This window comes from Cetorhinus maximus, chromosome 21 (genome assembly GCF_964194155.1).
Source record: "Cetorhinus maximus chromosome 21, sCetMax3.hap1.1, whole genome shotgun sequence".
NCBI lineage: Eukaryota > Metazoa > Chordata > Chondrichthyes > Lamniformes > Cetorhinidae > Cetorhinus > Cetorhinus maximus.
The window spans coordinates 17292425-17320017 of NC_135899.1; the positions used below are offsets into that span (position 1 = coordinate 17292425).

At 44.7% G+C, this 27593-nt stretch overlaps 1 protein-coding gene across 1 annotated transcript; it reads right to left on the reverse strand.

Moving 5' to 3' along the window:
* Nucleotides 1–1305: 1305 nt before the first annotated feature.
* LOC144695341 (zinc-binding protein A33-like) lies at nt 1306–27593 on the reverse strand. Its single transcript, XM_078566240.1, has 6 exons — nt 27161–27593; nt 26974–27069; nt 26647–26880; nt 23942–23964; nt 19944–20062; nt 1306–2215 (listed from the first exon to the last, which is right to left on the reverse strand). The coding sequence occupies exons 1-6, from the start codon at nt 27569–27571 to the stop codon at nt 1665–1667; spliced, it is 1434 nt and encodes a 477-aa protein (XP_078422366.1). The 5' UTR covers nt 27572–27593; the 3' UTR covers nt 1306–1664.

Genomic DNA, 27593 nt, shown 5'->3' on the forward strand with positions numbered 1-27593 from the left:
ACTCCATTTACTCCAGCAAGAAGCTCTTCAAATCATCCAGGTGAATTTGGAATGGGGGCTGTAAGGACCCAGACTATGGACCAATTTGTGAATAAAACAAACAGCATGTTTCATTTCTGTTTCTCAGATTTAATGATGAACTGTGTCCTTTTTGAGAAAATTGCTTCCATTCCATTCATTTTCAGGTTCTTTTGGTTGAAGAACTAATTTACCAATGTAATTATGGACTCCCAATGTAAATTATAATTCTATATAAAAATGATAATATGAACAGGTTACATGTACAGAGTTACATGTTTTTAATAAAATAGGTAACTACATACTAGTGATTTAAGGACTATTTCACTGACAGGGAAAGTTGTGAGACAGAGCAGACAAACCACACATAAATGATAACTGTGACTCCACTTTTTTTTTGGCAAAATATACTTTATTCCTAAAATATCTAAAAGAACATTTCAAAATGACCATCACAGAAATTGCAATGCTATTCAAATGATCATGTTGCACTCGGAGGTGCTTCAGTACAAGAGAAAGACCATGACAAACATCCTAATGCAGCAACTGAACTACTTTTCACGTGGTTAACACTGCCTGTTAATGGCATACATACCCGATCAGTTCACACATCACGTTCAATACAGACAGATTATCAAATCAGTATTCACAACAGTGTCACATCATTTACATGCTCAGTCTCAAAGCACGTTCACATTTTAACGTAAAACAAACCGGAAACACCCCTCCAATTTTATTACAGAGTACCCACTTGGATGTGACAGTCTGGGCAATATTTACAGACCTGTACCAACCCAGTCCAGTTACTCAGTGTTATTGAAACAAGGTGAGAGCTTGAAGAAAGTCAAGATGACAGTTTTATCGCTATGACAAGAAACAAACTAATTAGAGATTAATATAAACAGAAAATGATGGAAATACTCAGAAGGCCAGACAGCATGATAACGGCACTTGCTCACTGTCTGAGTCCAAATTGAAGACAGACGAGTATCACAGCAGCAGCTGGTCTTCCACCTCCCCTCCTACCGAAAGGAAATGTCAGACTCACCGCTGAAAACCATGACAGCCGAAATGTTCATCACCGTGAAGAAGGGAGAGAATTCGAGAGGTTTGGGGGTGGAAATCTTGACAGCTGCTCATGCAGGAATAACACTAACTCCTGGGAATTTATACAAAGCAGGGAGCTTGTTATTTCCCCCACTTCACTTCCTCACCCTCTTGTGCTTTTCTGTCTCTCTCCCACCCTCTGGAGAAATTATTTCCTGGACCCCCCGGGAAAGACTCCCCGGACCCCAGTTTGAGAATCACTGAACTGATTCATCTCAAACAAGCTGATGTCCCACCACCTTCCGCCTGTGGAGCAACATTACAGGCAGGAAGGTCACCGGGTTCCTGCAGTTCACAGCTCATTCTACCCAGTAAGTTCCTCTCTACAATTGAGCTTCTATTTGTTTCTTCTCTCCCCCTCCTTCTTTCCCCCAGCCCTACAGAGGTCCTCGCTGATCTTTCAGTTCCCAGTTCCCATACAGGGTTTATACCCGGAATGTTAACCTGGCTTCTCTCTCCACCTGTGACTGAGACCCACACCCATCAGTTTACGGCTGGCAGCAGGCAGGGAGCCGGTGTGAAATTATGGGATGGATCTGTTAGTGACCTTGAATCCCGCAGATTCTCAGCGGTGCCCAGTTTTTCCCGTCGTCATTCGGTCCCGGACTGAAGATGGGAAAGATTCTCCCAGTGAAAGTGTGGGTGAAAGTGTGGAGATGGGACATGTTGTCCGCATTGTAAAATGACACCTGTCCACCCTCATAGTCCAGGAAAACCCCGATCTTCCGGGGATTCACACTCGGGGTGAGGGGGGTTTCAGAGGGGGAGGTGGCGGCTAAATAACCTCTTCCGGGATCCAGCCCCACAACCCACAATCCGGACTCGGGTCTTTGGGAGATTCCCCCTTTCCTGTTCACAGACTCTCGGGCCACTCCGAGCCCCCACCGAGTCTTCTCCCCCACCTCCACCTCCCAGTAATGTCTCCCTGATGTGAATCCCTCTGATCCCAGGACACAGACCCAGGGATCAAACCTCTCCGGGGTGTCAGGGAGCGGCTGCCGTTTGTCTCCGAGTCTCACACTGGTCCGGTCCTCAGACAGGATGAGCCGGGGATTCGCTGTGTTCAGATGCAGAGTCAGAGAGGCTGGAGCTGGGGGAAAGTTAAAATAACACAGTCAGTGATTTAGAGAGAGGGGCTGGGGAGGGGGAGAGAGTGTGAGGAAGGAGCCCGGAGGTGGAGATGGGGGGAGGAAGTGGGAGAGAGAGCAGAGGGGGAGGTGGAGAGAGAGAGAGGGAGAGAGAGAGAGGGAGAGGGAGAGAGAGAGGGAGAGAGGGAGTGCAGGGAGGCAGGGAGAGTGTGATGGTGTGAGAGGGAGAACGAGATGGAGGGGTGGAGAGTGCAGGGCGGCAGGGAGAGTTTAAAGGCGTGAGAGAGAGAACGAGCAAGAACTGGAGGGTGAACGCAAATCGGGCAGAGTGAAAAAGAGAGAAGGGGAGGGCTTACAAAGGTGGGAGAGAGAATGTGAAGGTATCAGAGAGAGTGGGAGACTGCTGAGAATGTGAACGAAAGCAGAACGGGGAGGGGCGAAAGTGCAGAAGAGGAAAGGGAGAGCGTGGGAGGAGGGGAGGGCCTGGGAGAGGTATAGCGGAATGGTGAGGAAAGGGGGAAGGAGTGGAACGAGAGAGAGTGTCTGGGTCGGTGGATGAGAGGGCGAAATGGGCATGACAGGGACAATGGGTGGGGAATGGAGGTAGAGGGCGGGAGGGACTGATATTAGATCGAGCAGGAGCATTGTTGAGAGGGTGAGTGCATGGCAGGAAGAGGGAGAGTGTGTGTGGAAGGGGAGAGAGAAAGATTGTGGGAAGGGCAGAGGTAATAATGAGAGCAGAAGTTAAAGAGGAAAAGAGAAAAGGAGAGTGGGAGGTGAGTGACAGAGTGTGGGGACAAGGGGAGTGAGAAAGTGTGGGCGGAGAGAAGGATGGGGGAGAAGAGGGAGAGCGTAAGGAAGGGAGAGCATGAGTGACAGGGTGTGGAAAGAGATAGTGACGCAGGGAGAGAGAGAGTATGAGAGAGGGAAGAGAGATTGTGAGGAGAGCGGGAAGGGGAAAGATAAGGTTTGGGAGAAAAGGGGGAGGAAACATCCGGCTGGAGAGAAAGAGAGCTGGAGAGAGTAGGTGGGGAGTGATACTTCTGCGAAACAGGTATGAAAATGTCACCACACAGATTGTTTACAATCTGATCCTGTAAGGTACCAAAGAAAATTAAATTACAAGAACGCTATGATTAGGAGCAGGGGTAGGCCATTCGGTCCCTCAAGCCTGCTCGACCATTCGACGAGATAATGGCTGATCTGATTGGATATATTCAATGACCCAGCCTCCGCTGCTTACCGGGGAAGAGAATTCCAAACACTTACCGCCCTCTGACAGAAAACAAATTCTCCTCATCTCAGTCTTAAATGGGAGACTCCTAATTTTAAAACTGCCCCCTAGTTCCAGATGCCTCTCCAAGGTAAATGTCCTCTTGGCATCCACCTTGTCAAATCCCCTCAGCGTCTTACACGTTTCAGTAAGATCACCTCTCATCCTTCTAAACGCCAATGAGTAAAGGCCAAACCTGTTCAACCTTTTATCATAAGATAATCCATTCATCCCAAGAATCAGTCGAGCGAATCTTCTCTGAACTGCGTCTTATGTAACTATCTCATTTCTTAAGTAAGGATATCAAAATGGTACACAGACTTCAGATGCAGTCTCACTAAGACCCTGTACAGCTGTAGCAACAATTGCATAGTTTAATACTCGATTCCTCTTGCAATAAACATGAACATTCCATTTACCTTCCTAATCACTTGCTGTACCTGCAAAGTAATTTTTGTGATTCATGTACCAGATTGTCCAGATCCCTCTCTACTGTAGAGTTTAGCTGTCTCCCTTGGTACATTGCGAGGCCAGACCCCAAAATGTGTTACAGTCCCAGGCAAGACCCTCAAATTTGGTTATCATCTGATTAGTGACCATTAACTTTTTTATGTTAGTCGACCAAATTTGAAATCCCATTTGCTTGCTAAGAGGATAAATCCATAAGATTCCATGTTTTGAAACAAACAGAAGAATTTTACTCACCAAGAGTCAACAATGCAAACAGATAATATTATCTCTTATATTCTAACATAAAGAATTAACATGAGGGAAACATTAATTAACAGGAAAACTGCGGTCGAACACACCACAAACCACATGTTTAATGACAGACACGAGCAAGGCAAATCACATGAAATTGCTCATAATCTGCCCAAATGTCAATTATCACCATTAAACCCACCCCCCCCCCCCCCGGAATAATGGAGGATCAAAGGACAAATATCAACAAGGAACTGCAACAAATATTATTAGTTAAAAAGAAAGTATGAGAGAAATTAATGGGACTTAAAGTAGATAAATCCCCTGGACCTGATGATCTACATCCCAGAATGTTGAATGAGGTGGCTGTAGAGAAAGTCGGTGCATTGGTGGTCATCTTTCAAAATTTGAGACACTTTTGAATTGTTCCTGCAGATTAGAAGGTGGCAAATGTAACCCCACTATTTATGAAACGAGGAAGAGAGAAAACAGGGAATTACAGACCTGTTAGCCTAACATCAGTCATAGGGGCTATGCAAGAGCCTAAAATAAAGGATGTGATAACGGGACGCTTAGAAATAATGGGAAGCTTGGGCAAAACCAACATGGACTTGATGAAAGGGAAATCACGTTTAACAAATCCCTGTTGGAGTTTTTGGAGGATATAACTAGGAGAATAGGGAAGGGGTAACTGGAGGATGTCGTTTATTCAGATTTTCAGAAAGCTTTTGATAAGGTCCCACAACAGAGGTGTGCAAACAAAATCAGAGCAAATGCAATTTGGTGGAATGTACTGGCATGGATTGAGAACTGGTTTATGGGCAGGAAATAAAGATTAGGAATAAATGGGTCATTTCCAGGTGAACAGGCTGTGACTAGTGTGGTAGCGCAAGGATAGGTGCTTGGGCCCCAGATATTCACAATCCACATCAATGATTTGGATGTTGGGATTAAATGTAATATTTCCAAGTTTGCAGATGGAAGTGTCAGTTGTGAGCAGGATGCAGAGATGATTGAAGGAGATTTGGAGAGGCTCAGTGAGTGGACAAAAATGTGGCAGATGGAATTCAAGGTGGAGAAATGTGAGGATATCCACTTCTGTGGGCAAACCGAAATGTAGGGTATTTCTTAAATGGAGAGAGGCAGGGAAATGTTAAGCATAAAAGGGAATTATGTGTCCAAGTTCATGAGTCACTGAAAGCCGGTACAGCAAGGAATTTAGAAGGCAAGTGCTATGTTGGCCTTTATTGCAAGATGATTTGGTTACAGGAATAAAGGTGTCTTACTACAATTATATATAGCCTTGGTGAGACTGCATCTGGACTAATATGTGCAGCTTTGGTCTCCGAACATGAGGAAAGGTATATTTGCCATAGACTGAGTGTAATGACGGTTCACAAATAAATTCCTGGAATGGAGGGATTGTCCTGAAGATGCAGAAAATATGTTTTTTTTTCAGGGGCCAAATCATACACAGACAATCACAGCCTTACATGAAAGCTAAAAACTTGTACAAAGAGCTCAGCTGTAAATTTGCAATTAGGAAATGGGAGACACACATGGGCAGGGACTCAGGATGACTCGATCAAGACATGGGGAAGGCCATTTAACACCGTCTGATAGCCTTGAACCACACCCAGTCAGCCCCCGTAAACCTTTTGTCTAGAACAAACGCACATTCTTTGTTGTCTCCCAAAAGGACAATGCCCAGTCTCTGCACTACAATTACTGTACAAGAACTCAATGATCAGATTATTGTGCTGTGGCCTTTGTCTAACTAGCACCATTAAGTTGTAACTGGTAGTAAAAAATATATTAACTGTGCTCATTTGAACATCGGTGGAGAAGTGCCTGGATTGCCCAGCGTTAGCTGCCCACATGTGTAATAAAGGAACCACTTGAATATTGATTGCATCTGGACTCCGAGTGTTGAAATTTTGTACCAGAGTATTCCTCGGACCTTTCAGTCCTGTGAGGAAAGATTAAATAGACGGGACCTTTGCTCTCTGGAGTTTAGAAAAAGGAATGGTGATCTCATTCAAACATACAAAATTCTGACATGACTTGACAGAATAAATGCAGCAAGGATGTTTCCCTGGTTGCGGTGGTGGTGCGGTCGAGAACTAGGGGACACAGTTTCAGATTAAGGTGCAGGTCATTTAAGACCAAGATAAGGAGGAATTTCTTCACTCAGAGGGTGATGAATCTTTGGAAGTTTCTGTCCCAGACAGTTGTGGAGGCTCAGTTATTGAGTATGCGCAAGACTGAGATGGATAGTTTTCTACATATTAAAAACATCAATGGATACGGGGATAGTGCAGGAAAATGATGTTGAAGTAGATCAGCAGCCATGATTTCATTGAATGCCAGAGTGGGCTGGAAGGGCTGCACGATCTACTCCTGCCAAGACTAAATCTACTCCAGTATCTTGAAAGGGTTAAACAATTTTAGTTAGAATTGCCTGTTAGTAACAATAAAATATAAGCAGAAAAGCAGAACGGGAGAATAGCAGATGTGTTTCAGACAGAAGAAGAAAGGAGATGGGCAAGGCAGTAGAACAAAGAACAAGGCCAGGGAGTGAGTGGCTGTTGAAGTCAGGAGGCACAGACTCCTGCACAGTCAGCAAGAGATGGTGGTCTTGCGAGGATGAGAACAATGTTGAGTATCTGTACACACGGGAAATAAGTGACAAAATCCGAAGGCCTCTTTAAGCATGTGATTGTAAATTGACAAGATTAGATTACGAGTCTGTGACTAATTGTGTATAGAAAATTTCGCTGTAATCTGCACAGCTCGGTCTAGGACTGCCCAACGCTATCTCTCCCTACGTATGCTTGAATCACTAATGAAAGATCGTGGCCTGTACCTGAGTCTCCTGGTAGTTTGTAGGGCAAACTACAACCTGCTGACAGCAGTTCCACTCCAGCATCTCAACACAGGCACGGTCCCAGCACCTCAGCTGAGCTGCTGCGCCAACTGCTGCGCCCAACTTTTTAAACTCAATACAAGTGAACACAAATGGTTGTTCACTGACCTTTGAATTCACCTGTTAACCTGTGATCTCCCAGCAGGGTTCAGCCCCCTTGCCCTGAGACAGGATCTGAATGTATCAACCCTTGGGACATTCTGAACCTTAAATGTTACAATCTCCAGACAACACAAAGGTTATTCCCACAGGTGTGAACTTACAATCGCTCCACACCGAAAATACACAGTCAGAACTCTAACGATATAGTTTTAATCATCCTCTGTATTAAAATAATACATTGCCTTGGTATTCTTCCTGCCAAGTGGACAAGTTCATGAATTTGGACATTATAATCCAACCACTAAGTTAACTATCAATTAATCTATCTAAATCCTTTTGTAGACTCTTCATGAGCTCTTAACAAGTTAAATTCCTAATATCTTTGTGTCCTGAACAAATTTAACTACCAGACATTCGGTCCCTTCATCCAAGTCATTGATATAGATTGTAAATAGTTGAGTTCCCAGCGCTCATCCCTGTGTCACTCCACTAGTTACAGCTCAGCAACCCAAACACAGGAGCGGGATTGGGAGAGAGAGAGAGAAAAAACGTGTGAATATAGAGAGGGGAGAGGGAGGGGGAGGAGAGGGAGGGGGAGGGGAGGGAGAAAGGGTGATGACGGAGTGAGAGATTGAGAGGGGTGGGGGTGTGGTCAGTGAGTGGACAGAGTGGAGCCAGAGTTAGCTGGAGGGAACAGTGACAATGCTGGAAGGGGCGCGCTGAGATGGTGGAAGGGGGAGGGGAGAGAGGTTGGTAGGTGGAGCGGAGAGAGAGCAAGGGAAAGGAAGGGGAGAAAGAAAGCTGGAGGGAAAGGAGGGGGAATTGCGAGGGACAGTGTGCGGGACGGGGAGGACAGGGAGAGTATGGGACCGAGATGAGGGAGGCAGTGAGGAATGGGGAGGGAAGACAAACTGTAGGGAAGTGAGTGAGAGAGGGGTGGACTTGGAGTGGAGCATGTGTAGGAATGGGCGGAGGGAGAGAACAGAGGGCACGGAAAGCGAGGTGGAGGGGAGCAGGGGACCAGGAATTTGAGATGAGAGAGAGAAAGAAGGTGAGGAAGGAGGGTTGTGAGGAAAATGTGCAGTGGGGGGGAGGCAGAGGGTGCATGGGAGCAAGAAAGCGAGGAAGAGAGGACTGGGGGGGAAGAGGGAGTGGGTGGTGAGTATAGAGAGTGGGGGAGGGGAGAGAGCAGAGATGCGGGAGGAGCAAGTGCAGATTTGGGTGGGTGATATTGGGGAGACAGTGGGTGGTGAGCGTAGAGTGTGAAGTGGCCAGGCAGCAGTGGGAGGGGTGTGGGCATTGTGTCATACAGTGTGGCCAGGAGCATTGAGGAGCTGAGAAAAACACTGCTTCCTCCCCCATCTCCATATTGTAAACAGGAAAATAAATGTGCTCAGCTTTTCACTGCCGCACACATCCATGTCCAGGAAACCCAAGGCTCAGGGCTCGAGTCTCAGGACATCCCAATTTTTGGACAGCGTCCTAAAACAGCACCAACATTAGCAGATGGATGTTGCCTAACACCTGTTTTTGGGACTGCCCTAGCCCCTTAAAAACATCCCAGCCCAATTATGAGTTGGACTAGATAACGGAATCTTATAGCGCAGAAGGAGACCATTCAGCCCATCGTACTTGTGCAGGCTGTCCAATTTAATCTTCTAGTCCAGCTTTTTGTCCGGAACCCTGCATATTAGTCCATTTAAGAACATCTTCAATTCATTTTTGAAAGTTCCTGTGGAATCCACATTTTCAGACAATGAATTGCAGATCATGAACATAGTCTGTGAGATTTCATTTTTGCTCATTACCCCTCTAATTCTTTTGGTGATTATTTTAAATCATAGCCTTTAGTTACAGACACACTTACCAGAGTAAACAGATTCTCCTGACCTGCTCAATAAAACCCTCATAATTCAAATTCCTGCATTAAATCTCCCTTTAAACTTCTCTGTTATAGGGAGAGCATTGCCAGCTTATCCAACTACCCTGTAAACTGAAGTCCCTCATCAGTGCTATTGTGCTGTTAAGTCTCCCCTATACCCTCTCCAATGACTTGACATCCTTCCTAAAGTGTGGTGTCCAGAAATGCAGTAATTACTCCTCCAGAGGCCTATTTGAAGTGCTCATTGGTGTAAACACTGCAGCTGAAACTGCTCCTTTCTACACCTGTGCACTTGCACATGAGGGACAAGTTCACTATCCTGATTTCCTAATCCAGAAGGCGATCAAGAGTCACCAACAGATGCTCCAAGGTGACAAGGAGACACAGGGGGAGGGGGTGAAATTTGTTATGGAAGGCTGTGTGACACGGACAACACTGAAGTAGCAGCTCGGAACACATTCCACTCAATATCTGTTTCCATAAACTCAAATGGAGATTGATATTGAGCACGATGTAAACTGAGTTACTGATTTACTGTCTGATTTTCACATATTGCGTTACCATCCAAACAAGGATTACTCTTTCTGAAACTCTTATTGAACTGTTTAAAAATAAAGACAGTTTTAACTAAACAGGGGCACACACAGACATTTCAGGACATGTCATTGAGGTGGTGGCTCACCAACAGACACTCCGTCTACAGCAACTTTCATAGACAATGGCCTCTCTGGATATGTGTGAATAGCTTTCTTCATGCCTTATCAAGATACAGATATTACATCCATAGCTGCCATACACCTGGAGATATCCCCTGCTGAGAGCAGGAAAAGGCCACATGCAGGTGGAGGGGCTGATAAGGCATGAAAAACAATTGGATGACTCGAATCAAGGTATTAACTTATATATCAAGGGACCAGGGTCATAAAGGTATATAAAGCCACAGCCACAAGGACAGTGTTGCTGCAGCCAGGAAAGCGTGACGTGGTCAGTCACAGGAAGTCACTCAGCAGACTGACCACGTGGGAATGGGCTCCGACAAGTGGATCTCACTGAACAACTGGGGTTGGAAGTGTATATTATTGCATGGTGGGTTAATAAAGGTTTTGCGGGGTTGTTTAGGTTGGGGCTGTACTCATCAGATCTCAGGGTTGGGAGGGCATGTGGAGGTGGATCAGAATAATGCCCAGTGGAACGATGGGAGGTTCAAGGGTGACAGAGGGGAGTGGAAGGTTGATATTTGGAGGGTGAATGTGATGGGGTTAGTTGGTGGGTGGCAGGGGGGAGGGTAGAAGTTGGCGGATGAAGTTTGGAAGGTGACGCACACCATTTTTTCAAATCTGACGTTGACCGTGCAGTTAATCAGTAAGTAAGATGCCTCGAAGTGGGAGGAAGGGGGGTGGTGGTGGAGGGTATTAAAGGAACTATCTCGGCGATTGCCGGGCAGGATCCTCAGGGATAAGGGATACCCCCAGCAAAAATGGCTAATGATGCCAGTTCACCATCCGCAGAGTACTGCTGAGGAGTTACAATGATGGCTATACCCACACAGGTCCCTGACTGAGTAGGTGATTGAGCACCTAAAGATGACGTTCAGATGTTTGGATGGCTCAGGCAGTGCTTTCCCATACTGAGAATGTCTCAGATAATCATTGTCTGCTGCACCCTGCACAGCCTCGTGTTACAAAAGGGGTACATGTTGCCTGAGCGAGACACAGGGAAGCAAGATGTCTGCTCCAATGAGAAGGACAATGAAAGGATGGGAGGGCCAGGATGTGGCCGAACCACATGCAGAGGCTATAGCTGGAATATGATGTGGTAGACAGGCTCATACCAATCTGATAGTTACCAGAATCAATTTGTTGAACTTTTTGGTTTACTATCCTTTGCAGAGTGGAAGGCCCCAGCACCTTCTTGTTTACTGACCATAGGTTTCTCAAATGTACCTTTATTTTTGACAGCAGAATTAAATTGCAGTAGTGACATCTTCCCTCCTGTTGGTTTGAGCCTTGCATGTGCCCAACTATAATAAAATGCAGAAGCCTGGCGCCAAATGCGCTTATTAGGATCTGCACCATCTCCTGCAACCTCAGGCACCTGTAAGCAGAATTGCGATTTCAGCAATGCACTGACAAAGTCCTGAACACAACACATTGGAAGGAATGTCAAATCTAAACTTTCCAGAGATGCACTATCCTGATTGGGCATTCTGAATACACTTGTGTGTCACTGACTGAAAGCTGATGCATTGATCCCAAGTGAAGCCTTAGAAGGGTCCATTATTAAAGAAGTTCAAGGCGGGGGTGACTTTCAACCCCATCAGCATTGGATTCCCTCCAAGCCCTTGTGGCCGCAGCTCATTGTGGAGAAGCTGGCAAATAGATCCTGGGATCTACATAGCCGCCTCCGGCATTGCCTTTCACCCATTTGTAGATAAGAGCACCGCCTGTGATACACCTGTGGCCAGGCCAATGGCCGCCATCTTGACTTCCGTGAGGCCGGCTCTTGCTAACCCTGACACTTGCTCTCAAAGGGGAGCCGACCTAGCAGAGAGCTCTTTCAAGCTGAACCAGCTGTGGAGCATCAACATGAGAACATTTGGCCCCTATAAATCGCTGCTCCATGCACATTGATGAGAGATTATCATGTTCCTGCACCCCCTGGTCACCACTCACACATCATAATCGCATATCCCTGGACATCTTTATCACACCAATAAGATTAGAGGTTACTCTGTAGTCCACTCACTGAGTTCCTCACCTGCACTATGCTTTGCTGAGGTGCAAGGCCCCTGACCCTCCAGTCACAGAGAATCCTACAAGTCTCAGTCTCAGATGGGCCTTAGCTTTAGTGGAAGACCGTGATCAGTCATTGTGGCACCCAAAACCAAGGTAAACTTTTTCCTGCATGGACCCTGCATAAGACAGTTAGAGCTGCTGATCCTTCTCATGGATCTCCTCACTGCCCTCAGCACAGGTCCAATCTACACTCCCTCTCCTCATGCTCTAAACAAGCAACGATCCTTCAATGATGTCCATTGCACTTTGGTTAGACACATTGCAGCATGATATCATCGCTATAACAGAAACTTGGCTTATGGAGGGGCAAAAATTGCAGATTACCATCCCTTGATATAGTGTTTTCAGGCCCGGTAGAGAGTGGAATAAAAAAGGTGGGGGTGCAGCATTATCGGTTCAAGAATCAATGACGGCTGAAAGGAGGGATGACATCCAAAATGAAGCATCAAATGAGGCCCGATGGGTGGAGTTCAGAAATAAAAAAGGGGCAGGCACACTACTAGGAGTGTACTCAGGCCCCCAAATAGTGGAAGGGGGCAAATATGTAGGCAAATTTCTGAGTGCAAAAACAATAGGACGGCAATATTTGGAGACTTTAGCTACCCTAATATGAATTGGGATGTGAATAGTGTGAAGGGCACAGAGGGCACAAAATTCTTGACCTGCAGTCAAGAGAACTTTCTTAGCCAGCACATAACTAGCCCAACAAGAGCGGGCACAATTCTAGATTTAGTCTTCGGAAAAGAACCTGGGCAAGTGGATGAAGTAGCAGTGGGTGACCATTTTGGAGATACTGACCATAAGACAGTTAGATTTAACACTATTATGGCAAAGGACAAATAGAAAGCAGGAATTAAAGTTCTAAATTGGGGGAGACAAATTTTACAAAGTTGAGAGGTTAACTGGCGAAAGTGGACCGGATAGAGTTATTAGAGGAGAAAATGTTGTCAAATCAGTGGGAATTATTCATAGGCAAGGTTCTACGGGCACAGTGTAGACATATCCACATAAAAAAAAGGGTAATACTGACAAATCAAAGCCGCCTGGTTTCGCAGAAGCAGAAAGGTCAAGATAAACAAAAAAAGAAGGCTCATGGCAGTCACAAAAAGTCTAATAGTGTAGCAAGTCTAGAGGAGTATAGAAAGTACAGGGGTGAAGTAAATATGTAAATTACGAAAGCAAAGTGAGGATTTGCAAAAATATTGGCAGGTAAAATCATATAAAACCCTAAGGTGTTTTGCCAGTACATTAAGAGCAAAATAATAACTAAAGGAAGGGTAGGGCCTATCAGAGATGTACATGGTAACCTGTGCATTGATACTGAGGATGTGGGCAGGGTTCTCAATGCATATTTTGTCTCAGTCATCACTAAAGATAGGGATGATGCAGACATTCTAGTTCAAGAGGAGGAGTGTGAAATATTAGCTAAAATAAGTATAGTGAGAGAGGAAGCAAGAGGAAGCCAGGGAGGAAATAACGGATACCCTGAGGATTATTCTCCAATCCTCACTAGAGACAGGTGATGTACCAGATGATTGGAGGTCTGCAAACATTGTACCATTATTTAAAAAGGTTGTGAGGGATTGGCCAGAAAATGATAGGCTGGTCAGCCTGACTTCAGTTGTGAGCAACTTATTAGAATCAATTCTGAGAGGCAGGATAAAGTGTCACTTAGAAAGGCATTGATTGATCAGGAATAGCCAGCATGGTTTTGGAGAGGAAGATCATGTCTTACTAACGTAATCGAAATTTTTGAGGAACCAACAAGAAGGATGGATGAGGATAGTGGAGCAAATGTTGTCTACATGGATTTTAGTGAGGCATTTGACAAGGTCCTACATGACAGACTGGTCAGGAAAGTGAGATGACATGGGGCACAGGGAAGGTGGCGAGTTGGATCCAAAATTGGCTCAGCAACAGGAAACAAAATGTCATGGTCTATAGATATTTTTGCAAATGGATAATGGTTTCCAGTGGTGTTTGACAGGGCTCAGTGTTGGAGCCCTTGCTGCTTGTTGCATATATTAATGATTTGGATGTAAATGTGGGAGGTATGATTAAGAAATTTGCCGATGACACGAACATTTTCCATGCAGTTGGAAGTGTAGAGGGTAGCTGTTATCTCCAGAATGATATCAATGGTTTTGTTGAGAGGGAAAATTGAATTCAATCCGGATAAGTGTGAGTAATGCATTTGGGGTGGGGTTGAGGAAGTGAGAGACGTTGGTGTGCATACGCATGTCCTGGAAGGTGGCAGTACAGGTGGGTACAGTGGTCAAGAAAGCATATGGAATGCTTTTCTTTAATGGACGAGGTAATGAAGTCCAAGGCAGGGACGTTGTGATGGAACTGTATCAGATGCTGGTTACCACAGGGCACAGATTTACAGTGATTGGTAAAAGGATTAGAGGGGAAATGAGGAAAATATTTTTCACCCAGAGGGTGATGGGCATCTGGAAGTCTTGGCCTTGTTGGTGATTTAAGCTGAAATGCTCAAATCATTTGAAAGGTACCTGCATCTGCACCTGAACTGTTGTAACCTGCACAGCTACGTATCAGGAGCTGGAAATTGGGATTAAAATGAGCAGCTAGATTCTTTGTTCTTTGGCTGGCGCAGGCATAATGGGCTGAATGGCCTCTTATTGCACTGTAACTTTTCTATCATTCTATGATTGCAAACCTTTTATGTGAGGCCTACTGCCACCCTTCATAATGGAGATAAAGTAGACGAGCAGGCCACCAAAATCTCCATGTGCGATCTGACAAAGGATTTAGGCAAATGCACAAACATCTCTTTAATCTTACACCCAAATCCCTCTTCCAGTGCAGCCTCTGGTTTTCTACTGTTAAGAAGGGAGCATAGAGCTTCAGTCTCTTAGCCTTGAAACGGCATCCGTGCCACACTCGTAGCAGATTTAACTCTGATTGAGTACTTGTGGTAACCACCACATCTCACATCAGGGCAACAGCTGCAGGAGAAACAATGACCTAGATGATCCATCTTGGTCTCCTTCCAATGTCGCCAATGTCACAGAGGCCAGTATTCATCTGATGCAACTGAATCCACATGATCACAAGTAAGGGATGAACTCACTGGAAACAGCAAAGGCAATGGGCACTAACAACATCCCAGCTGTAGAACTGAAGATTTTAACTCCAAAATTAGAGACACCCATAGCCAAGTTGTTCCAGTCGAATTACAACACAGGCATCTGACCGACAATGTGCGAAATTGCCCAAGTACATGCTGTCCACAAAAAGCAGGACAAATACAATGCGGACAATCACAGATCCAACAGTCTACTCTCAATCTTCAGGCAAGTGGTAGAATGTGATGTTGACAATGACATCAAATGGCACTTACACAGCAATAAAATGCTTATACTCCTCTGTTTGTGTTCTACCAGAGCCAGTTGAAATCGAATCAGTTCGATAAAAATGAAATAAAGATGGGCAGGTGATGTGTTGCAGTTGCAGCAGGTGGGGACCAGACGCTACCCGTCTGATTCACGGCAACCACATCTGCAGTAAGTGTCTGCAGCTTGAGGAACCTCAGCTCTGAGCTGATCCACTGGAATCCGTGATTTGGACAGTGCAATGCATTGGAGAGGAGTAAAGTTACCAACACATTTTGTTCCAGGAGGCAGTGACACCCTTAGGTATTTCCAATTTGTTTAGTGGTCAGGGAAAGGGAAGAAAGTCAGGTAAGAAAGCCCAGCTCTTACAATTGTCCAACAGATTCAAATGTGTTTCAATTCATGGGGCCCTGGCAGCAACGTTGGTGAAAAAGGGAGTGAAAATATTAGAATGGCCTTCACTTGAACCACGCTGGAACCAGTATCCTGGCAAATTGTAAAATACGGCTGTGGAGAGGACTTTAACCTAAAGAGTGGGGGAGGGGGAGGAAGTGTTCATGTGCGGTGAGATTTTGAACATTGAAGAAAAAGGACAAGTCAACGGTGCACCTTATGTGGACGAGAGCATGAATGCAGGGAGGATGAGCAAACTGACTATGGCACAGTGGTGCAGGAAGCTATCCAAATGCAAAAATGAATGTCATTGTAGAAGGGGACAGGTTAGTTAGGGGGATAGAAACTCTTCACTTCAGGCAAGTGCAAGCATTCCAAGGGCTGTGTTGCCTGTCCTGTGCCAGAGTCAAAGTAATCCTCTCAGGGCTGGCAAGGATCTTGGAGTGGGAGGAAAAGCATCCAGTTCTTATAGTCCCCGTGGATACCCATATTGATAGGACTAAGAAAGAGGTTCTACTGAGAGAGTATGTGCAGTTAGGCACTAAATTCAAAGGTAATAATCTCTGCCTGAGGCATCCGCTGATTGGCATGGAGTGAATACGATCAGAGAATTGAATGTGTGGCTCAAAGATTGGTGTTGGAAAAATGTGTTTCAATTCATGGGGCCCTGGCAGCAACGCTGGGGAAAAACGGAGCGAAACTATTAGAATGGCCTTCACTTGAACCACGCTGGAACCAGTGTCCTGGCAAATTGTAAAATACGGCTGTGGAGAGGACTTTAACCTAAAGAGTGGGGGAGGGGGAGGAAGTGTTCATGTGCGGTGAGATTTTGAACATTGAAGAAAAAGGACAAGTCAATAGTGTAGGATAGCATTGCAGGTGATGATAAACAGAGTGTAACAGGAAGTGATAGAGCTTACAAACATAAGAGTATACCAGCCAACAAGGCCAGGGGAGGGAAAAATTGCCCAAAGACCAAAATAACAGCTCCTTATCAGAATGCACACAGAATTTGTATCAAGATGGATGAATTGATAGCACAAATGGAAATAAATTATTTTATGATGGCCTTTACAGAGATATGGTTGCAGAGTGTCCACAGCTGGGACCTGAATATTCAAGGGTATGTGGCATTTTGGAAGGACAGGGGGAAAGGAAAAGGAGATCGGGTAGCTCTGTTAATAAGGAACGTGATCAGTACAGTTGTGAGAAAGTATTTTGTTTTCGAGGATCAAAAGGTTGTAACAATTTGGGTGGAGATAAGAAACACCAAGGGAAAGAAATCATTAATGGGAGTGGTTTACATGCCTCCTGAAAGTAGCTAAGCTGTTGGACAGAGTGTAAATATAAAAATAATGGGAGCTTGTAAGAAGGATACTGCAATAACTGTAGGCGGTTGTAATCTTCATACCGTTTGGCTGAATCAAATTGGAAAAGGTGACTGAGGATGAGTTCGTAGATTGTATTTGGGACAGATTCTTTGAACAATATGCTCCTGAACCATCCAGGGAACAGGCTGTTTTACACCTGGTAATATCTACCAAGAAAGGATTAATAAATGACCTCATGGTGAAACATCCTCTAGTTAAGAGAGATCACAATAAGATAGAATTTCACATTCAGTTTTAGGATTGGCAATTTATGTCTGAAACTCATGCCTTAAACTTAAATGCAGGCAATTACAAGGGTTTGAAGACCGTGTTGGCTAAAATGGGCAGGGCAAATAGATTAAAGGCAAGTTGGTAGAGAAGCAGTGGCAGACATTTAAGGGGATATTTCATAACTCTCAACAAAAATACATTTGATTGAGAAAGAAAGGCTCAACGAACAGAGTTCGCCATCTGTGGCTGACTTAGGAAGGTAATGGTGGCATCAAATTGTGATAAAAGATGTACAATGCCGCAATGATTAGTGGTAGGCCAGAAAATTTGGAAAATTTTAGAAACCAGCAAAGATTGACTAAAAAATCGAGGGAGAAATTGGAGTATGAGAGGAAACTCGCAAGAAACCTAAAGACAGACAGTAAAAGCTTCTACACATACATAAAAAAAGAGTTGCGATAGTAAGTGTGGGCCCCTTAGAGGGTGAGACTGGGGAATCGATAGTGGAAAAACAGGAAATGGCAGAGACATTGAACAAGTATTCTTCATAGTAGAAGGCACAAGAAGCATACCAAGAATAATAGAGGAACAAAGGCAAAAAGGAGAGAGGAATTTAAAACAATCAAGATCACCAGAGAAAAAGTAGGAGGAAAATAATGGGACTAAAGGCTGACAAGAAATTTTGACCTGATGACTTGCATAGTTGGGTTTGTGAGGCAGTGACTGCAGAGATAATTGATTCACTGTTTGCAAACTTCCAAAATTCTCTCGTCTCTGGGAAGGTCACAATGGACTGGCAAGCCATGAATGTAACACCACTGTTCAAGAAAGGAGGGAGACAGAAATCAGTGAACTATAGGCTAGTTAATCTAATATCTGTCATTGGGAAAATGCAGGAAACCATTATTTCAAAGGTAGTAGCAGGACATTTAGAAATCATTACATAATCAGGCAGAGTCAACATAGTTTTGTTAAAGGGAAATCATGTTTGACAAATTTATTAGAGCTCTTTGATGATGTAACAAGCAGGATGGATAATGGGGAACCAGCAGATGTAGTGTATTTTGATTTCCAAATGGCATTAGATAAAGTATCAATAAAGGTTTACTGCAGAAGATAAGTGTTAGGGGTGATACAATGGCATTGATAGAGGATTGGATAATGAGCAGGTACAGAGATTCAGGATAAATGGGTCATTTTCAGTTTGGCAAACTGTAACTGGTGGAGTGCACCTAGGATCAGTGCTTGGGCCTCAACTAATTACAGTTTATAGACAGGACATATTAAAAAGACTGACTATATTGCAGCCAAATTTGCTGATGATGCAATAGGATGCTAGTTGTGAGGAGGGATTAAAATTGTCTGCAAAGGAATATGGAAAGGTGAAGTAAGTGGGAAAAATTGGCAGCTGGAGTATAATGTGGGAAATTATTAGGTAGTCCACTTTGTCAGTAAGAATTAAAAAATAGAATAATATTTAAATGGAGAGAAGTTGCAGAATGCTGGAGTATAGGGGTATCTTATATATTAATTACAAAGGTGAGCACAAGAACAGAAGTATTAGGAGCAGGAGTAGGCCATTCGGGGCCCGCGAGCCTGCTCCACCATTCAATAAGATTGTGGTTGATCTGATTGCGGCATCAGCTTCGCTTCCTTCTACCTCCCCATGCAGGTACAGAAAGTAATTAGGAAGCCAATGGAATGTTGGCCTTAATTGAAAGGGAGATGGAGTATAATAGTGGGGAACTCTTGATATAGCTGTACAGGTCATTGCTGAGAGTAACAGTACAGTTTGGGTGTCGGATAACTCAGCTGGCTGGACGGCTGGTTTGTGATGCAGAGTGATGCAACAGTACAATCCCTGTACTGGCTGAGGTCATCCATGAAGGCCCTGCCTTCTCAACGTCACCCCACACCTGAGGTGTGGTGACCCTCAGGTTAAACTCACCACCAGTCATCTCTCACTAATGAGAGTGCAACCGATGATCCTCTGGGACTATGGCAGCTTTAACTTCACAGTTTTCGTTTCCTTACTAAAGGGAGTTCTTTTATGTCTGAGAAGCAGCTCAGGGAATGTTCGCTAGGCTGATTCCTGGGATGAAGGAGTTGTCTGATGAGGAAAGGTTGAACAGTTTAGGCATTTACTCTTGAATTTAGAAAAATTAGAGGTGATCTTATTGAAACATAGATGATTCTGAGGGAGCTTGATAGTGTAACTAGTGGGAAGATGATTCCTCTTGTGGGGATATCTAAAAGCAGTGGATATAGTTTATAAATTAGGGCTCTGTCTCCCTTTTAAGACAGAGATGAGAAGGAATTTCTTCGCTTTGAGGGATTTTAGCCTTTGGAATTCTGTTCCACAGACAGCAATGGAGAAGAGGCTGTTGTTTATACTCAGGGCAGAATTAGGCAGATATTTGATCAACAATGGAGTTAAGGGCTATAGGGAACAGGAAAAAAGGGCAGTTAAAGCCACAGTTAGATGAGCCATGATCTTCTCGAATGGCAGAACAGGTCTAATGGGCCAAATGGCCTCCTGCTGCTCCTATTTCTTATGATCTTATGATGATCATACTACCACAACCCCTCACTGGAGGAACGTTGAATTTCCTGTTTTCCCCACACCCTTGGAACTTTGGAGCCCATTTATTTCCTTCACAACTGGAATTATAGTTAGGAAAATTAATTTAAATTTTTTACCAGGGTTAATGGAATTGATCATTTCCCTCCAAGCTGTGTACTGTAAAGGTCCTTTGAACTTTCCGATAGACAGGGCCGCAGCGTCTGCAACTGAGAGTTTCTTAATGTCATCACTAATCCTGTAAATATTAAAGAATTGATGGTGTAAATTCATCCCAATTGAACATTTTCAACATGATTTAAATGGTGAAGCTACCCCAACATTCATATATTTCAGCATTTTTCATATTAGAACAAATGTGATTGAAAGTGAAATTTCTCTCTATAACTGAGCAAAAGGTAACTTGGAAATGCAAGGGCAGAGTATGGAAACACTGATGTCCTGCAAAAGGCCAACAGCATGATAACAAATTAGTTACCAGTATATCACAGATCACAGGAGAAGATAAACATTTAGCCTGTTCACTTGCTGTATTCCAAACAAAGCTTGTAGAATAAAAGCAAAGACTGAAAACATCAACCCCACTCTCCGAGACACCAGCCCTCCTCTACTTCTGGCCAATTGAATATCCCTGATTTTAATCGCTCCACCATTGGCAGCAGGACCGTCAGCTGCCGAGGTCCTGAGCTCTGAAATTCAATCCCTAAACTTTCCTGCCTCTCTAATTCTCTTTCTTCCTTTAAAACGTTTTAAAATGTACCTCATCTTTGGTATTAATACCTCCTTGTGGTTTGGTGCCAATATTGCTTTATATCTTAAAACACGTTTCTGCTGTTGTGTTGATTTTTTTTCAATCATTCATGAGGTGTGTGCTTCACTGGCTAGCCCAGCATTTATTGCCCATCCCTAACTGCCCCTGCAGAAGGTCGTCGTGAATTGCCTTCTTGAACCCCTGCAGTCCAATTGGTCCAGATACACCCACAGTGCTGTAAGGGAGGGCGATCCAGGAATTTGACCCAGCGACAGTGAAGGAACGATGATAGAGTTCCAAGTCAGGATGGTGAGTGGCTTGCAGGGGAGCTTCCAAGTAGTGGTGCTTCCACACATCTTCTGCCCGTGTCCTTCTAGGGGGTAGCAGTCATGGATTCGGAAGGTGTTGTTTAAGGAGGAATGGTGAGTTCCTGCACTGCATCGTGTAGATGGTACACACTGCTGCCACTGTTCGTTGGTGGTGGAGAGAGTTAATGATTGTGGATGGGGTGTCAGTCAAGTGGGCTGCATTGTCCTGGATGATGTCAAACTTTTTGAATGTTATCAGAGCCGCACTCATCCAGGCAAGTGGAAAGTATTCATCATGCTCCTGACATGTGGATTGTAGGTGATGGGCAGGCTGAGTTACTCATCGCAGGATTCCTAGCCCCTGACTTGTGCTTGTAGCCATTGCATTTATATAGCTAGTCCAGTTCAGTTTGTGCTTAATGGTTCAATGGTAACCCTCAGGATGTTGACAGTGGGGGATTCAGTAATGGTAATAGCAAGGGATGGAATATTAAGGGGCGATGGCTAGATTCTCTTATGCTGGTGATGGCCATTGCCTGGCACTTGTGTGGGGAAAATGTTACTTGCCAGTTGTCAGCCCAAGCCTGGATATTGTTCAGGACTTGCTGCATTTGGACATGGAGTGCTTCAGTATCTGCGGAGTCAAAAATGGCGCTGAACATCGTTCAATCATCAGAGAACATCCCCACTTCTGACTTTATGATGGAAGGAAGGTCAATAATGAAGCTGTTGAAGATGGTTGGGCATAAGACAATGCCCTGAGGAACTCCTGCAGTGATGTCCTGGAACTGAGATAATTGACCTCCAACAACCACAACCATCTTCTTTTGTAACAGTTATGACTCCAACCAGTGGAGAGTTTTCCTCCGATTACTATTGACTCCAGTTTTGCTAGGGTTCCTTGATGCCAAACTCCGTCAAATGATGTAATGTTCAGTCACTCTCACCTCACCTCTGGAGTTCAGCTCTACTGTCCATGCTTGAACCAAGATTGTAATGAGGTCAGGAGCTGAGTAACCCTGGCAGAACCCAAACTGAGCGTCAGTGAGAAGGTTATTGCTAAGTTAGTGCTTCTTGTTAGCACTTTTGAAGACCCTTCGTCACTTCACTGATGATCGAGAGTAGACTGACAGGGCAGTACTTGGCCAGGTTAGATTTGTCCCTCTTTTTGTTTACATGATATAAGTGGGAAAATTTCCACATTGCCAGGTAGATGCCAGTGTTGTAGTTGTACTGGAACAGCTTGGCTAGGGGTGCGATAAGTCCTGGAGCACAAGTCTTTAGTACTATTGCCAGAATATTGTCAAGCCCCATAGCCTTTGCAGTATCCAGTGCCTTCAGCCATTTCTTGATATCACGTGGAGTGAATCAAATTGGCTGAAGGCAGGCATCTGTGATGCTGCGGACTTCTGGAGAAGGGCGAGATGGGTCATCCACTGGGTACATCTGGCTGAAATACTTCAGCCTTAATCTTTTGCACTGATGTGCTGGGCTCCCCATCAATGAGGGTGGGGGTATTTGTGGACCCTTCTCCTTACATTTGTTGATTAATTGGCCACCACCATGCAACGCTGGATGCGGCAGTACTGCACAGCTTTGATTTGATCCGTTGGTTGTGGGATCGCTTATCTCTGTCTATTCATTGCTGCTTACGCTGTTTGACATGCAAGGAGCTCTGAGTTGTAGCTTCACCAGGTTGACACCTCCTTTTTAGGCATGCTTGGTGCTGCTCCTGGCATGCCCTCCTGCACTCTTCATTGAACCAGGGTTAATTTCCTGGCTTGGTGATAATAGTCGAGTGCAGGATATGCCAAACCATGAGGTCACAGAGTGTGGCTGAGTACAAATCTGCTGCTGCTAATGGCCAACAGGGCCTCATGGACGCTCAGTTTTGAATGAGGGTATCCTCAATGTGAAGGCAGGAGTTCATCTCCACAAGGACTGTGCAGTGGTTACTCATACTGCTGCAGTCATAAACAGATGCATGTGCGGTAGGCAGATTGATGAGGAAGAGATCAAGTATGTTTTTACCCTCTTGCTGGTTCCCTCACCACCTGCCACATACCCAGTCTAGCAGCTATGTCCTTTGGGACAGAACCAGCTCGGCCAGTAGTGGCGATTTTTAAAAATTCATTCATGAGATGTGGGCATTGCTGGCTAGGCCAGCATTTACTGCCCATCCCTAACTGCCCTTAGAACCTTAGAATGTTGGTGGTGAGTTGCCTTCTTGTACTGCTGCAGCACATATGGTGTAGGTACACGCACAGTGCTGTTATGGAGGGAGTTGCATTAACGAGTCACTCTTGGTGATGGTCATTGAAGTGCCCCATCCAATCTATATTCTGCACCCTTGCAACTCTCAGTGCTTCCTCCAAGTGGCGTTCAACATGGAGGAGTACTGATTCATCAGCTGATGAGTGGGTGAGAGCGGTGGGGGGGGTGTGTGGTTGGCAAATGGTGTGGGAACGTAGTCATCATCAGTATGTTTCCTTGCCCATATTTTACCCGAAGCCATGAAACTCCAATGGGTCCTGAGTCGATGTTAAGTATTCCCAGGGCAACTCCCTCCAAACTTTACACCACAGTGCCGCCACCTCTGCTGGGTCTGTCTTGTCGGTGTTAAGGATGCAGGTCAAGGTTCTATACTGGAATCAAAACAAAACCCATTCCCACTTTAACATGTGACTGTTTCGGTTTGGTCAGGAGCCTTGCAGGGACATGGATGGTCGACACCATGGAAACATGGACGGTGTGGCTCTCTCAGGGTCAGTCGGAAGGTCACAGCCGCACGAACAGCAGTCTGCAGCCTGCAAGTGAGTACTTCAGGACTGCATGGCATCTTGTAATTTAATACAATCATGTAGACCAGTTATATGAAATCTAATTTAATATCTGCAATAAAGCATGTCATCACAATAAAAGACTAGTACTTAAACCATAAGCAGAGTTATTGTCGCCCTTTAATGTTGCGATGGTAACTAGAAAAGAAATTCATAACAAAGCCTTTCTGAGTTATTTTATCAACTTGTGCAGAGTTTCAGCAGAAAACATGTCCTACCTTCTCTCCCGACAAGCTTCATCCTGAAATAAATGAATAACGAACAGTGAGGACCACAGTAACAGATTTAGAAACATAGAAAGTTTACGGCACAGAAAGAGGCCACTCGGCCCATCGTGTCTGCGCCAGATGAAAAACAAGTCACCCAGCCTCATCGCACTTTGCATCATTTGGTCCACAGGCCTGCAGGTTACAGCACTTGATGTTACTATCCAGACAGCTTTTAAATGAGTTGAGGGTTTCTGCCTCTACTACCCTTACAGGCAGCGAGTTCCAGATCCCACAACCATCTGGGTGTAAACGTTTTTTTCCATAAGACCATTAGACCATAAGACATAGGAGCAGAAATTAGGCCATTCGGCCCATCGGGTCTGCTCCGCCATTCAATTATGGCTGATAAGTTTCTCAACACCATTCTCCCGCCTTCTCCCCGTAACCTTTGATCCCCTTACCAATCGAGAACCTATCTATCTACGTCTTAAATACACTCAATGACCTGGACTCCACAGCCTTCTGTGAATGAATTCCATAGATTCACCACTCTCTGGCTAAAGAAGTTTCTCCTCATCTCTGTTCTAAAAGGTCTTCCCTTTACTCTGAGGCTGTGCCCTCGGGTGCTAGTCTCTCCTACTAATGGAAACATCTTCCCCACGTCCACTCCATCCAGGCCTTTCAGTATTCTGTAAGTTTCAATTAAATCCCCCCTCATACTTCTAAACTCCATCGAGTATAGACCCAGAGTCATCAAACGTTCCTCATATGTTAAGCCTTCCATTCCTGGGATCGTTCTCGTGAACCTCCTCTGGATCCTCTCCAGGGCAAGAACATCCTTCCTGAGGTACGGGGCCCAAAATTGCCCACAATATTCTAAATGTGTTCTGACCAGAGCCTTATAAAGCCTCAGCAGCACATCCCAGCTTTTATATTTAGTTCTCTCGAAATAAATGCCAACATTGCATTTGCCTTCCTAAATACCGACTCAACCTGCACGTTAACCTTAAGAGAATCCTGGACTCGGACTCCCAAGTCCCTTGCACTCCAGATTTCTGAATTCTCTCCCCATTTGGAAAATAGTCTATGCCTCTATTTTTCCTACCAAAGTGCATGACCTCACACTTGCCCACATTGTATTCCATCTGCCACTTCTTTGCCCATTCCCCTAACCTGTCCAAATCCTTCTGCAGCCTACCCGCCTCCTCAATACTACCTGTCCCTCCACCTATCTTTGTATCATCTGCAAACTGAGCCAGAATGCCCTCAGTTCCTTCATCTAGATCATTAATGTATAAAGTGAAAAGTTGTGACCCCAACACTGACACCTGCGGAACTCCACTCGTCACCGGCTGCCATCCTGAGAATGACCTCCTTATCCACACTCTCTGCCTCCTGCCAGACAGCCAATCTTCAATCCATGCTAGTGCCTTGCCTCTAACACCATGCACTCTTATCTTACTGAGCAGCCTCCTGCATGGCACCTTGTCAAAGGCCTTCTGGAAGTCCAAGTAGATAACATCCATTGGCTCTCCTTTGACTATCCTACTTGTTACCTCCTCAAAGAATTCTAACAGATTTGTCAGGCATGACCTCCCTTGATGAAACCATGCTGACTTTGCCCTATTTTACCATGCACTTCCAAGTATTCTGAAATCTCATCCTTAATAATGGACTCTAAAATCTTACCAACGACCGAGTTCAGGTTAATCGGCCTGTAATTTCCTGTCTTTTGCCTCACTCCCTTCTTAAACAGGGGGGTTCCATTAGCGATTTTCCTGTCCTCTGGGACCCTCCCTGACTCGAGAGATTCCTGAAAGACCACCACTAAATCCTCCACTATCTCTTCAGCTATCTCCTTCAGAACTCTGGAGTGTAATCCATCTGGTCCAGGTGATTTATCCACCTTCAGATCTTTCACCTTTTCCTCATCTTCCCTCTCATTTTTCTATGCACTTTAAATCTGTGCCCCCTCGTCACTGACCTCTCTGGTAAGTAAATAGGCCCTTCCCCACCCACTCTATCAGGCCCCTCACAATTCTGTATGTCTCAGATCTCCCCTCAGCCTCCTCTGTCCCAGGGTGAACAGCCCCAGCCTTTCCAATCTTTCCTCATAGCTGCAATTTTCTAGTCCTGGTAACATCCTTGTAAATCTCCTCTGCACTCTCTCTAATTCAATCACACCGTTTCTGTCATGAGGTAATCAGATCTGCACACATTTCAGGAGTACATAAGCAGGGCGGCTGGTGAAATGAGCAGACTCAGAGCATATTAGATTTAAGACGGAAGTGTAAAGTGATGCATTTTGGTAGGAAGGTTGTGGAGAGTAAAGTAAACTGGAACTCAACATCAGTCCCGCTCACAGACACAGTGACTGTCACACACCGTTCCAGACACACTCACAACATGAACTGGAACTGGGTTACAATGGGCGGTCCAGGAGAAAATTAAACTCGGCAACACGGAAATAATCACAAAGCAAGTGTGGGGATCAAGAAAAATCATTCTCTGGAGGTTACAGGTATTCCCGGGAATCTGCAGACAATGTGGAAGTCGATTATTTCGGGGAGACCGCAAAACTGCCACGAAACAGACAGAAATTTGTTTAACTCAGTTTTTATTTATTCGGTAAATTCAATATTTATTCCACAGTTATCAGTTATTTTGTGACTCTGTGAAGTTTCACGAAACTGACCCGCAATATATTCCCTCACCTTTAAAAATATCAACTCGTCCTTTTGCTCCATCTGTTTCTGCAACTTTGAGAGCTTCTCCTCAATAGAATTTAAATTCTCCTCAATCGCTCGAAGGTTTTTCTCCATTCTTTCGAGAATCCTCTCCTCTTCTTCCCTGAGATCTCTGAGTAGTCGCTGCTCTTTCTCAGTGAGAATCTGATGCATTTTAGTGAACTCGGATGTGATGTGGGTCTGCAGACTGCTCGACTGTTCCTACCAAATGAAATGTGAAACATAATTAATGTCCCGCGATAAAGGGAGCAAAACTGACCGAGATCCCAGAAAACCAGAACAGGGAGACCTTACCCTGACTTCGGAAATCTTCCGCTTCTGTTTCTGTTCCGTTTCTCGAACCGCCGATTTCTTCTGTGTGAGAGAATCTAAGGAAGATTTCAGCTGACCCTGGGATTGGGAGAGAAAATCACAGAATTGAAGTGTTAGACCATGAAAATGTGATAAAACTATCAACTTAGAAAATATTTTCCCCTTTTACCTTGTAGATTTCAACAGCTTCTTTAATCGGCAGGAAGTTGTGAGATTTGTGTTCCCGCGAATCTCTACAAATCACACAGATCAATTTCTTGTCAGTTTCACAAAACAGCTTCAGTTCCTCCTGATGTTCCTCACAGTGAAGTTTACTTTCCTTCTCTTTCGGATCCAGCTTTAATTTTCGAGTTTTCTCGGCCAGATTCGCTAAGGCCCGATTTACCCTGAGGTTTCTTTCCGGAAACTGCTCTCTACATTCCGGGCAGGAGTTTTTCTCCTTCTTTTCCCAACACTGGGTGATACAGGAGCGGCAGAAGTTGTGTCCACAACCCAGTATTACGGGATCAGTGAAGAATTCAAGACAAATGGGACAAATTGCCTCCTCGGTCAAACTCTGGACCTGTTCTCTGAAAGCCATGTTCAGATTCAGCACTTCCTGA